The 13,689-nt window shown below is 35.6% G+C and overlaps 1 protein-coding gene across 4 annotated transcripts in view; it reads right to left on the bottom strand.

The window, feature by feature from the left end:
- EXOC6 (exocyst complex component 6) overlaps positions 1-13,689 on the bottom strand; it is a 207,342-nt gene that overhangs the window by 77,875 nt on the left and 115,778 nt on the right. For all 4 annotated transcript variants that reach the window (XM_027839891.1, XM_027839886.1, XM_027839889.1 and 1 more), the window contains exon 18: positions 2,221-2,400. In XM_027839891.1, coding sequence (XP_027695692.1) covers positions 2,221-2,400 — 180 coding nt within the window. The remainder of the gene's footprint in view (positions 1-2,220; positions 2,401-13,689) is intronic.

Raw genomic sequence — 13,689 nt, 5'->3', positions numbered from 1 at the left:
ATATATACTATTTCTTTTGCAGAGAGTTACTCATCTCTAAATGATCAAGCCAACAGAATTACATAAAATTTTACAGATAGAATGGAAAAAAAATTGGAGAACCACATATACTTAGAACACTTGTGTTTTTGATTATTAATCTCTGTAACATATCAAATTCTATTTCAAAGTCACTATACCACCTCAATTAATGATTCTTCATAAGAAGACAAATCTACAGATGAGCATATCACCAAATGTACAGAACTGTTTATAAGCCAAAAAAAGAAAGAAAAAGCTTTCACTGTTACTAATTAAAAGCATTACAATTTTTAATAGGAAGTATACTACTTATAAAAATGAATACGAAAGCCTATACTTAAATGATGAAAAGGGAAACATAAGCAGTGATGGGAAATAACTGTAGAACAGCTTAAGACAATACTTAATACTTTGTAATTAGTAGTCAAATCAGTGTAAGGGTATACAATTACACTACACCATGACAGTTCCTTTCACACACACAAAGGCAAAATGTTAACTATCTCTTTTCATGAAATAATTTTATATTAGTCCCTCCTAATCTGGAGTCCATTTGAGGAGTTACAGTTAGAGAACAGTGGTTAGAATACAATTTTTAATTTAGAGCATACCAAATGAAAACAACCATCCATGTAAAGCCTTGGCAAAGAAGAAGCATACATGAAAGAGATCTTCAATAACTAAAAATAATTGGTAAACTTGAAAGTAGGCTGATGATGTTTTCGTTCGGATAATGATGGCAACTGCTGTTCAATGAACACTTGCTATGATATCAGTATAAACTAGTTTTATTTTACAAGGGATAAATATGCATTAGATGATTTTAAAAAAAAACTATGATACATGAAAATTTACCTAAGATCACAAGAAGTGCAATATTATGTCAGAACAATGGTCTATTTGGTCCACGTTTCTGTCTCTGACAGTGTCACTAAGGGATGTTCTCTGAGACAGCACAAGTGCCCTACCAGATACCAATAGGAAAAGGTTGAGATTTATCACAAACATTCATAACTTCTCTTAATATCGTTATTGATATATTCGTGCATTTATTTAAAGCTTTCTTAAAACTAGTTTATTAACATACATAATCTTTAACTCTCCTTTTCAGTAAAAATCTTGACATTAAAGCGTGTGTGTGTGTGTGTGTGTGTGTGTGTGTGTGTAGAAGGAGAGTTACATAGGTAAAATGTTCCCAGGTGGGAGAAGAGTGAATTCACAGTGACAAGAGACAATATAACCACATACTTTAGTAAGTAGCATAATATCTTCCCTTAAAGAGCTGCTAATGCCTTGGTCAGAGCAGTTAACCCTTGTTAGCTCTCTTTAGGGACTCTTTCTCCACTTTTAGCAAAAAGCCTTCAAATTTAAAATGTCCTTAACTGACCAAGTCTCTATCAAAGCTCCTATGGTGGGTGGTACTTACAAAGCAGTCTTTTGATGGAAAAGAAAAAAAATCATATTTCCTCTTTTAAAATGGTATTGAGGAAAAATATGAATGTAAATCTATTATTTATATTTCCTGTTAATATACTCTCTTGGAATAAGAAGTTCAATAAATTTATTGACCATTCTTTAAAGTAGTTCTTTTTATTCTAAAATTACTTTTTGTAAACTCTGAAATTAGTTCTAGTCTTTGGGTAACAAATTCAAGCTCACCATATTTATATCCCTTATGATCGCCATACATTCAAATAAGATTCTTTCTTAGTCATTATCTTTCTAGACTGGAGAGTCTATTCTTTTTAATCTATGCTCAAATAAAAGACTCCTGCTCACTTTAGCTGCCCCCTTTGGATCTTTTCCAGAGTATTATGTCTTGCCAACCATACAAATCACACCATATTTTGTACTGAAGGAGAATATCTTCTGTTTTGTTTTTAAGTCATTTATTTATAATATAACCCAACTTTCTGTTTGCCTTTCTGGCAAGAAAAGCCATTTGTTTTAACTTTTTAGCAATATGCATATTTAATTTAGTATTATGCTGTAAATGCCAAGTTTTTTTAATATCTAGAATTTCAATATTTTCATAAATCTTAATTAGGTAATAGAAAGAAGCTAGAAATAAACTAGCAAAGTTATTTTAAACCAAATTAATTTCTATTCAACTCCCTCATTAAAAATCATCTCCTAATGGCATATTACAGAGAGCTTGACTTTAATAAAAACAAGTCATTTTTAAATTTTCATACTTACAGGCAAATGAGTAAACACTTGAAAGGTGCTTCGTAAGAAATTAATAAGATCCATTAAATATCCACTGGCTCTTCCATCTGGCTCAGACATTGTCCAGTCATAGTCAGCAAGCTGAATAAATTCATCAATTTTTTGATTGAGCTTAGTATATATTTCACCTTCGGCTGAATGTCTGGCATCCTAGTGTTACACACACACACACACACACACACACACACACACACACACACAATGAGAACAAAATAAATGATTAAAGAGCGTATAAAAAGTTTCCCTGAAGTTCTAAATTTTCTTTTATTATCTATTTGTCTATTTCAGTGACAGAATCTATTTCTATTTTTCTTTTATTATCTATTTTTCATATTTATTTGAAGTACAGGATAAAAAGTCATTAGGCAGCTAGGTAGTACAGCAGACAGAGCACTGGACCTGTGGTCAGGAAGATAAGTTGAAATATGACCTCAGACACTTACTAGCTATAAGACTCATAACAAGTCCCTACATCTCAGTTTCCTCAAGCTATAAAATAGGGATAATAAAACCTAACCCCCAGGGTTGTGAGGATAAAATAAGAAAATAGTAAAGTGCTTTGCAAACATTAAAATACTATATAAAATGCTAGTCATTAGCTCTTATTTCTAAAGGTATAATAAAGTACTTTACTTAAATCTCTATTTCATCCTTTGCCCCAGTGCTCTCCCCTTTCCACATACTTGCTCTTCTTTTGCTTTTTGTACTTGGGCTCTCATTTTAAATAATAATAGGCATGTGGATTATACTTCCTTCCTAGTCACCAACTATATCCTAAACCTTGACATTCACATTATTACATCCATCTTGGATTATTTTAAGGGGGTAAAGTATTCATCATCTAAAGAACACAGTGTAACAGAAAGAATGTTGGACTTTGGAATGAAAAACCTGGGTTGAAGTTCTAGAGTTCCATCTCTGCCCCAATCTAATTGTGTGAGCCTAGGCAAGATACTTATTCTCTCTCTGAGCCTTAGTTTCGTTGTATCTAAAATGGGAAAATGCTAAAGATAGCACAAAACATTTTTTAGCTAGAATGGAATGTTTGCTGAACTGAATGTTAGCATATGACAAAAAGCAGAACTACTTAATATTCTAATTTCACTTTTGCCTAATTCTATTTCTCATTGCTAGAGAAAACTGGGAAATGAAGAATGAACAATTATGACAGAATTTAAGTCCAAAGTATTTGAGGAGATGGCAATAGAGAAATTAGCAACTTTTAGTCCAATCCCCCAGGCTCTTCCTGTCAAATTGCATCCCAGGAGTCTGAACTCACAGATATTATGACAGAATCACTGTCAGTAATCTTTGAGAAACCATACAGAACAGGAGAAGTGACAAAAAGATTAGAGCTGGGCAAACAACAAAATTTTCCCAAAAAAAAAAAAATCTTTAAAAATGGCTCTAAACAAATTCTAAAGCAGCACAACCCACAAAAAGACACAGTGAAACAAATTTCCAGCCAAAGACAGCCTGGATGGTTGATGGGAAAGGTATATGGTGCTGGGTGGGGAGAGGAGCCCAGTTCGGCATGGGTGCGCAGGCCACAGGGACCCTGGAGCAGGCCTCAGAGGGCTGAATCGCCGGCAGCTGTGGTGGTTTCCAGACTTCTCAACTCACAAACACCAAAGCAACAGTGGAAATATCACCCACAAACTCCTTGAGAGTCATAATAGAGCAAATAGAATTCAAAGACTAAAAAACAGAACAAAATGTAAGATAAGGTATCTACTGTCAAAAATAATCTGGGGAAAAGATCAAGTAGAGATATTTTAAGAATCAATATATTCCACGAAAACCATGACCAAACAAAAATTCTGTATACCATATTTCAAGAAATCTTTAATAAAAACTAGCCAGATCCATAAGAATCAGCAAACAAAGTGAAAAGAGAAAGAAGTCACCAGTCACCACCTGAACAAAACTCAAAATAAAAGCTCCCAGGAATAGTATAGCCAAAATCTAAGGTTCCAGGTCAAAGAAAAAGTACTGCAAGCAGTCAAAAAGAAAAAGTACAAGATCACACAACAACTTGGCACTAACAAATACTAACAAGAGAAAATCTTTTTTTTTTTAATGACTAGGTAATCAGGGTTAAGTGACTTGCTCAATGTCACACAACTAGTGAGGCTAGATTTGAACTCAGGTCCTCAACTCCAGGGCCAGTGCTCTATCCACTGCTCCACCTAGTTGCCCCTGAAAATCTTGCTTTTCCAAAAAGCAAAAGATAAAGGCATACAACCAAGAATAATTTGCCCTGAAAACCGAGTACAATCATGGGGGGAACTAAGGGGTGGAGTAGGGAGGGTGGACCTTTAACAGAATAAAGAACTTTCAAGTATTCCAGATGAAAAGACCCAAGCTGAGGAGAAATTTTGAAATGTTAAGACAAGAGCCATGAGAAACATAAAAAAGTAAAAACATTTGCATAATTTAAAGACGCTGAATGACGATTAAGTCCTTATATTCCAAAACGAGGATAAGTAAGTGTCCCTTCAAAACCCTAAGAGTCAAAAAGGGAGTTAAAGAGTTAAGTTAAAGTTAAGAGTCAAAACAGAGGGCACAGGAGTGGTCTTGTCCTGTTCTGATAGTCTTATAGAAAGAAAAGAGGGGGGAAAGAAAATACCACAAAAGAAATAAGGGAGAAAATGGTAGAACTTACTGTTTCTCACAACTGGGTGATTTGAGAGAAAAAAATATACAAACATGAAAAGGGCAAGAGGAACAAGTATCACATAAACCTCACTCTCATCTATACTGAACAAGGGAAGAGTTGAACATAACACACATAAAGAGGTGAATATAGAAACACATTAGACTTGGGGGGCGGAGCCAAGATGGCAGAGGGAAAGCAGTGACTTGTTTGAATTCTCCCCCAAACCTCTCCAAATACCTATAAAAAATGGCTCTAAACAAATTCTAAAGCAGCACAACCCACAAAAAGACACAGTGATACAAATTTCCAGCCAAAGACAGCCTGGATGGTTGATGGGAAAGGTATATGGTGCTGGGCAGGGAGAGGAGCCCAATTTGGCATGGGCGCGCATGCCGCAGCAACCCTGGAGCAGGCCTCAGAGGGCTGAATCGCCGGCAGCTGTGGTGGTTTCCAGACTTCTCAACTCACGAACACCAAAGACAACTTAGAAGGTCAGTGGGAAAAGTCTGTGACTGAGATGAGAGAAGGAGCTAGGTCTCAGCCACATATCTCCAGCGCGGTCCAGGGCCGCGGCTTTTTCCTGAGCTTCCAGCCCACAGACTGAAGGGGAATCAAGTAGCTGATCAGAGAGGAAGTGCAGGGATCTCTTTGCCAGAGCTGAGGCAGGAATCTCTTGCTTTACCTGTGCTTGTATCTGGGTCACAGTTCTGAGGGGGGATACTGGGGCGAGGAGGAATGCTGGTGTGGTGAAGCTTGTTGTGGCGGTGGAGAGAAAACACCTTGCCCCTTATCATAGCACCTTGGATGAAGTGAAAATTTTCAGGTCCCTAGAAGTATCTCTGAAAACAGCTGTACAAACCCCCAAAGCTTGGGACAGTATATTCTCCACGTTGGAAACAGACTTCTACCTTAACAAAGAGTTTAAAACTCAAGTAATTGGCTGGGATCATGAGTAAGCAGCACAAAAAAGAGTCAGACTATATTATCTTACTTTGGTGACAAAGAAGATCAAAACATACAACTAGAAGAAGACAACAAAGCCAAAGCTCCTAAATACAAAGCCTCCAAGAAGAATATTAATCAGTCCCAGGCCTTGGAAGAGCTCAAAAGGGATTTTGAGAAGCAAGTAAGAAAAGTAGAGGAAAAACTGAGAGTACTGCAAGAAAATCATGAAAAACAAGTCAACAGCTTGCTAAAGGAGACCCAAAAAAATACTGAAGAAAATAACACCTTAAAAAATAGCCTAACCCAAATGGCAAAAGAAGTTCAAAAAGCCAATGAGGAGAAGAATGCCCTAAAAAGCAAAACTGGCCAAATGAAAAAGGAAGTCCAAAAGCTTACTGAAGAAAGTACTTCCTTAAAAATATTAGAATAGAGCAATTGGAAGCTAGTGACTTTATGAGAAATCAAGAACTGTAAAACAAATCCAAAAGAATGAAAAATTAGAAAACAATATGAAATATCTCATTGGAAAAACAACTGACTTGGAAAATAGATCCAGGAGAGAGAATTTAAAAATTATTGGACTATCTGAAAGCCATGATCAAAAAAAGAGCCTAGATATCATCTTTCAAGAAATCATCAAGGATTGATATTTTAGAACCAGAAGGCAAAATAGAAATTGAAAGAATCCACCAATCACCTCCTGAAAGAGATCCCCAAAGGAAAACTACTAGGAATATTGTAGCCAAATTCCAGAGTTCCTAGGTCAAGGAGAAAATATTACAAGCAGCCAGAAAGAAACAATTCAAATATTGTGGAAACACAATCAGGATAACACAAGATTTAGCAGCTTCTACGTTAAGGGACTGCAGGGCATGGAATATAATATTCCGGAGGGCAAAGGAGATAGGATTACAACCAAGAATCACCTACCCAGCAAAACTGAGTATAATCCTTCAGGGGAAAAAATGGTTGTTCAGTGAAATACAGGACTTTCAAGCATTCTTGATGAAAAGACCACAGCTGAATAGAAAATTTGACTTTCAAATACAAGACTCAAGTAGAACATGAAGAGGTAAACAGGAAAGAGAAAGTCATAAGAAACTTATTATGGGTGAACTATTTACATTCCTGCATGGAAAGATGATATTTGTAACTCATGAGACCTTTGTCAGTACTAGGGTAGTTGGAGGGGAAAAAATTATATGTGTGTACATATAGATATAGATAGACAGACAGACAGATAGATAGATAGATAGAGGGCACAGGGTGAGTTGAAAATGAAGGGGTCATATCTGCAGAATAAAATTAAGGGGTGAGAGAGGATTATACTAGGAGAAGGAGAAAGGGAGAGGTAGAACGGGGTAAATTATCTCACAAAAAAAAAAAAAAACAGAAAAAAAAAAAGGCTTTTACAGTGGAGGGGAAACCGGGGAAGGTGAGAGGGAATGAGTGAATCTTATTCTCATAGAATTTGACTTAAGGAGGGAATAACATACACACTCAATTTGGTATGGAAATCTGTCTTACCCTACAGGAAAATGGGGGGGGGGAAGGGGACAAGAGAGTAGGGGGATGATAGAGAGGAGGGAAGATTGGGAAAGGGGGTAATCAGAAGCAAGTAATTCTGAGGAGGGTCAAGGTCAAAAGAAAGAATAGAATAAATGGGGGGGGTGGGACAGGATTAAGGGAAATAGAGTTAGTTTTTCACAGCATGTCTACTATGGAAGTGTTTTGCGTAACTGCACATATATAACCTATATTTAGTTGCTTGCCTTATCAATGAGGGTGGGTGGGGAGGGAGGAAGAGAGAAAATTTGGAACCTAAAGTTTTAAAAAATGTTTTCACATGCAACTGGGAAATAAGAAATACAGGAAATGGGGTACAGAAATCCATCCTGCCCTACAGGAAAATTGAAGGGGAAGGGGATAAGAGAAGGGGGTGGAGAGATAGAAAGGAAGGCAGACTAGGGGAAGGGGTATTCAGAATGCATGCCATCTTGGGGTGGGGGGAGGGGCAAGATGGGGTGAAAATTTGGAACTCAAAATCTTGTGGAAATAAATGTTGAAAACAAAAAAAAATTACCAAAAAATTTTTTAAAAATTAAAAAAATTAAAAAAAAAAGAAATACATTAGACTTGGAGGCAGCTAGGTGGTACAGTGGATAGAGCACTGGCCCTGGAGTCAGGAGGACCTGAGTTCAAATCTGGCCTCAGACACATGATACTTGCTAGCTGTCTGACCCTGGGCATGTCACTTAATCCCAATTACCTTACCAAAAAAACAAACAAACAAACAAACAAATATATTAGACTCAAAAAAGAAACAGGAAGCTACAGGTAGAGAGGAAAAAGGAATTTAAAGAAGGTAAAGTCAGAGCACAAAACTTAAAAACCTAGAAAAGCAATAAATCAAAAATCTCTAACACAAAAATAGGAATTCTGAATGTCAAAGAAAGGATACAACAAATTAAAAGCAAAAAAAAAACCTGAAATAAGTAAAACTAAGAGCTATTTTTTAAAAATACTAAATTAGATAAAGCATTAGGTAATCTGATTAAAAGAAAGACAAAATAAAATCACCAATGTCAAAAATGTAAAAGGAAAATTCACAACAAATGGAAATGAAACAAATGAAATTATTAAAACCTATTTTGCCTAATTATATGCCAACAAAACTGATTACTTATGTGAAATGGATAAATATGTACAAAATATAAAATACTTATATTAACAGAACAAGAAACAGAAGAGTATTTACCTATTTCTCAGAAAAAGACATTGAACAAGCCATAAAGTAGAATAATGTGTAAGCAGACTGGAAAGTAGGAAAAATTCCAGAATTTCAGGTTGTTAACAGCTTTAAATTACAAGAATATACAGTTGATATTAGAGGTAAAAAGTCAACAATAAGTAAACAGTCAATAAGCATTTATTACTGTTATTATTAATAGTATACTTACTATGTACCAGGTACTATGCTAAATAGTGAGGATACAAAAGCAGGCAAAAAATAGTCCCTCCTCTCATGGAGCCCACAATCTAATGGCAGGGGTATGAGAATGGATTAGGAGGGAGAACAGATGACTAGCATTTACTAAGTAGAACGGTAACCTTGACTTTAGGAAAATCACTTTGGTGGCTATGTAGAAGATGGGCTGGAATGTGGAAAGACTTGAAGCCTACCCATTTACCAAAATTGTTCCTCTTCCATAAAAACTGTTTATGGCAGCTAGAATAGATTTATCCTCCACAGCCATATGGCACTTACTCTAATCACATACCACCCTGTAATATGGGGGGGGGGGGTGTAAAAACCTCCAATATTTGATTGTAAGCATCTAGAAGACAGAGGAAGGAGGCCGTGTGTTCCATATGTTTGATTCCAGGCGAGTACTGAGAAATATTTAACAACCATCTCTTCAAGGAAAAAAAAGTACACATGGCACACTTTTAAGTTTAATCTGAATTATTAACACTTTATCCATTGCTTTCTTGTCTAAACAACTAACAAAACAATAAATCAACCCCAGATCTACAGTGTTTGCTGATTTTTGAGGAGTAAATGCTCATACTGAAAATTTGGCGATTAGTTCTGCCCTACCACTTTTTGTATACCTCATAACACCTGGCAGAGTACCTTGCACTGAGCTAGTAATAGGCAAATATTTGCTGAATAATCATTCAATATTACTACACAATCTCCAGGCTGACACCACTGACTCCTTGGTCACCTTTATGTGTGGCCTTCAAACTAGTTATTCACCTACCGAACAGCAGTAAGGGTTAGGGACAGTTTCTTGATTTGTTAATGAAAATATCATATGCAAAAAAATTAATAGCTATACTTAAGTCTAGATTATTTCCATTGCATCTTCTTTCTCTAAATAACTTGACACTACTGCTGAAGAAAAGTAAATTAATATAGAACGAATCAGTCACGTTCCCCAGTAACTAATAGGAAACTGCAAACTGATTATCTTCCCATGTCACAGGTTGTCTTTTTCCCTTATTTAAGAATTTAGGTATTCCATTTGCCCTTTTCTTTTTTCTATATACTTTCTCTATTCTGACAATCTGTGTCACCGCAATATCCACCACTCCCTTTAAGTAGTTCGAGTCTTCATTAGATTTAAATAACACTGACACATTCAGTTTTTTACAACACTCTATAATCATTTCTTTCCCTGGGCTGGTTTTGCTAAACTTTCATTACAAGTGGCATTAATTTTAATTAAATTACTGAGATTGATATAACTCATCATCATGATCAAAGAAGGTATTCATATAGTGCTTTAAGATTTGCAAAGCACATACATATTTGTATTTGTGTATAGTATATATATAGGTCTATGTCTCCTGCCTTCAGTTAGTTTACAGTCTAATTGGGCATACAAGTCACATGTGACACAACAACATTTAAAAGTCATCACAGGGTTCAGATACCAGGATCAAAGTGGGGTCTTAGTTCCAACTTCTAGTGCAGTCTGAAGCCTACAAGTGAATGAACAGGGCAAAAATAGTAGACTCAAGGGAAGTCTACAATTCTGTTGCTCTAAACCAGCAGTGGTTCCCAGCTGGCTGACAGAGACTGAGTCCAGCAGCATTCTACTGTTACTCCAACCCAGTCGCAGGTCAGGAACTTGCTGTGCTTGGAACAATGTTTTGCCCTAGATCGCAGTACTTTGGGAACACCAAAACCTTGCAGATTCCCAGCCTCAGCTGTCCCTGACAGCCCAGATAACGCAATACCCTCAAGAAAGCAGCAACAGGATCAGCTCAGACCTTCCCTCTGAAAGTGTGCAGAACCTGGTCCTAACATCAAGTCCAGAGTCAGAAAGCAGGCTGGGAAAATAAGCAAGCAAAAATAAAAGAATCCCAGTATAAAAAGCTATTATGGTAATAGGGTCACTCAATATACAAATCTAAAAAGAAGAAAATTACTCCAAAGTATCTACAAGCAAAGCCTCAAAGGAAAACACAGCTTTGGCACAAATTCAACTAGAATGCCTGGTAAAGACGAAGAATTATTTTAAAATGTTTTTATAAATTAAATGAGAACTTCAAGGGAAACAATTAGAAAAGAAATTAGGGCTATGGAAGAGAATTTACAGCTTGGTGTAAGAGTTTGTAAAAACCTTAGTGTCTATCCAAAAGCCTTACACATATATCTCATATGAAGAGAGTCACGAGGCACTGAACACGGTAAGTATGAAATAAGATCAGAAAAAAATTAAACTGATTATATTTTAACAGACAGAAAATGACTACCGATCAGCACAGTATGTCCAATCAGACTACCAGCTTACTATAAAAGCCAAGATCAATATCAAACTAGAAAAATTAAAAAGAAAAGGCATAGAATACAACTGAGGCAACTACAACCCAACCCACTTAAACAAGCTGTTTATGTTGAAAAATGGTAAAGGGATGAAAGAAGTGACATCAACATAAACTATTAAGTTTTCTAAAAAAATTTAACCAATATTACCATGAATAGGAGACCAAATGAGCATAGGATTTGCCTCACCCGGCAAATGATTCATCTCTTTGCCAAATGGAGATATGGATAGCCAAGGGCAACAGTGAGTTAGAATACATACTCATTTAAAAATTTTTATGGAAAATGATGGCAGGAGACTGAGCAATATCACCTCATAAAACAGTAAGGAGTGAGAAGAGTAATAAAAAAAAACCTAAGAAAAGGTTGGGGAGAGACCTAAGAAAAGGTTGGGGAGAGACCCAAGTAAGAAAAATCATCTCAAGGGCATTTAAGGATGAAATCAGAAGCCAGGAAACAAACTGATGAAAAATAGAAAATATCTGTAAAGACTTTTAAAAAATTATTTTAGCCATTAGTGACAACGGAACTCAAGATTTGGTCTCTGCTGTCACCACTGTACTGCCTGAGGAAATAAAATAGCACTAAAGAAAACAAGGAAGGAAGAGTAGTTAGACTAAATCAATTATAAACAAAATGGGACCCATAGTAGAGGTGACAAAAGTTTGAGGACATTAAGTAATTGATTTTCAAGATACCTGAAAAGGGAGAGAATATTGAAGACTTGGGAAAAAATTTCAGACATTACTTCTACCAAGAGAAAGAAAAGTTACAAAGGAAATATTAATAACCCTCCACCTATGTGCCTACTTTCCCTACAAAGTTTTTTTTTTAATAACCAATACACACAAAGGGAATCCTTGATGAAGGTTTGAGAAGGGAACGTGAAGGTTTGCATATAGAAAATTCCCAGCAGCACACATATTTACAATCACATAAATGACAGAAAAGTAGAGAAAATACTATAAAAAAGTACAGAAAAGATCTCTTTGTATTTCAGTTTACTCATTATAAGAAGCATTTGACTGAGTAGAGAAAAATGTCACCCTAAAAGTTCTCTTTCAAAAAAGTATTTCCTTTAGCAATAAGGGAAGAAAAAGAAATTGAAGGTATTAGAATAGGCAAAGAAGAAACAAAGTTATCACTCTTTGCAGATGATATGATAATATACTTAGAGAATCCTAGAAAATCAAGTAAAAAACTACTCAAAATAATAAACAAATTTAGCAAAGTTGCAGGCTACAAAATAAACCCACATAAATCATCAGCATTTCTATATATTACCAACAAAGCCCAACAGCAAGATATAGAAAAAGAAATTCCACTTAAACTTATTGTAGACATTATACAATATTTAGGAGTCTACCTCCCGAAACAAACCCAGGAACCATATGAACACAATTACAAAACATTTTCACACAAATAAACTTAGATCTAAATAACTGGAAAAGCATCAGTTGCTCATGGGTAGGCTGAGTTAATATAATAAAAATGACAATTCTACCTAAACTAATTTACTTATTCAGTGCCATACCAATCAAACTACCAAAAAATTATTTTATAGAGTTAGAAAAAATAATAACAAGATTCATTTGGAAGAACAAAAGGTCCAGAATATCAAGGGAACTAATGAAAAGAAATGCAGGGGAAGGTGTTCCAGATCTTAAATTGTATTATAAAGCAGCAATCATCAAAACTGCTTGGTACTGGCTAAGAAATAGAGTGGTGGATCAGTGGAATAGGTTAAGTATGCAAGACACAGGAGTCAATGACTACAGTAATCTATTATTTGATAAACCTAAAGACTCAAGCTTCTGAGATAAGAACCCACTCTTTGACAAAAACTGCTAGAAAAACTGGGAAAGAGTATGGCAGAAACTAGGCAGAGATCAAAATCTCACACCATATACCAAAATAAAGTCAAAATGAGTTCATGATTTAGATATAAAGGCTGATACTGTAAGCAAACTGGGAGAGCAAGGAATAGTTTACCTATCAGATTTATGGAGAACAGAAGAATTCATGACCAAACAGGAGATAGAGAACATTACAAAAAGCAAAATGGATAACTTTGATTACATTAAATTGAAAAGTTTTTGCACAAACAAAGCCAATGCAACCAAGATTAGAAGGAAAGTAGAAAATTGGGAAAGAATTTTTACAAGCAGTCTCTCTGACAAGGGCCTCAGTTCTAAAATATATAGAGAATTAAGCCAAATTTATAAGAATACAAGCCATTCCCCAATTGATAAATGGTCAAAGGATATGAACAGGCAGTTCTCAAATGAAGAAATTAAAGCCATCTATAGTCATATGAAAAAATGCTCTAAATCACTGTTGATTAGAAAAATGCAAATCAAAACAACTCTGAGGTACCACATCACACCTATCAGATTGGCCAAGATGACAAAACAAGAAAATGATAAATGCTGGAGAAGATGTGGGAAAATTGGAACACTAATGTATTGTTGGTGGAGCTGTGAAATGATCCAACCAT

Source organism: Vombatus ursinus, unplaced genomic scaffold (genome assembly GCF_900497805.2).
Source record: "Vombatus ursinus unplaced genomic scaffold, bare-nosed wombat genome assembly UNPS02014833.1, whole genome shotgun sequence".
Classification (NCBI taxonomy): Eukaryota; Metazoa; Chordata; class Mammalia; order Diprotodontia; family Vombatidae; genus Vombatus; species Vombatus ursinus.
This window is presented reverse-complemented; position numbering and strand designations above follow the sequence as displayed.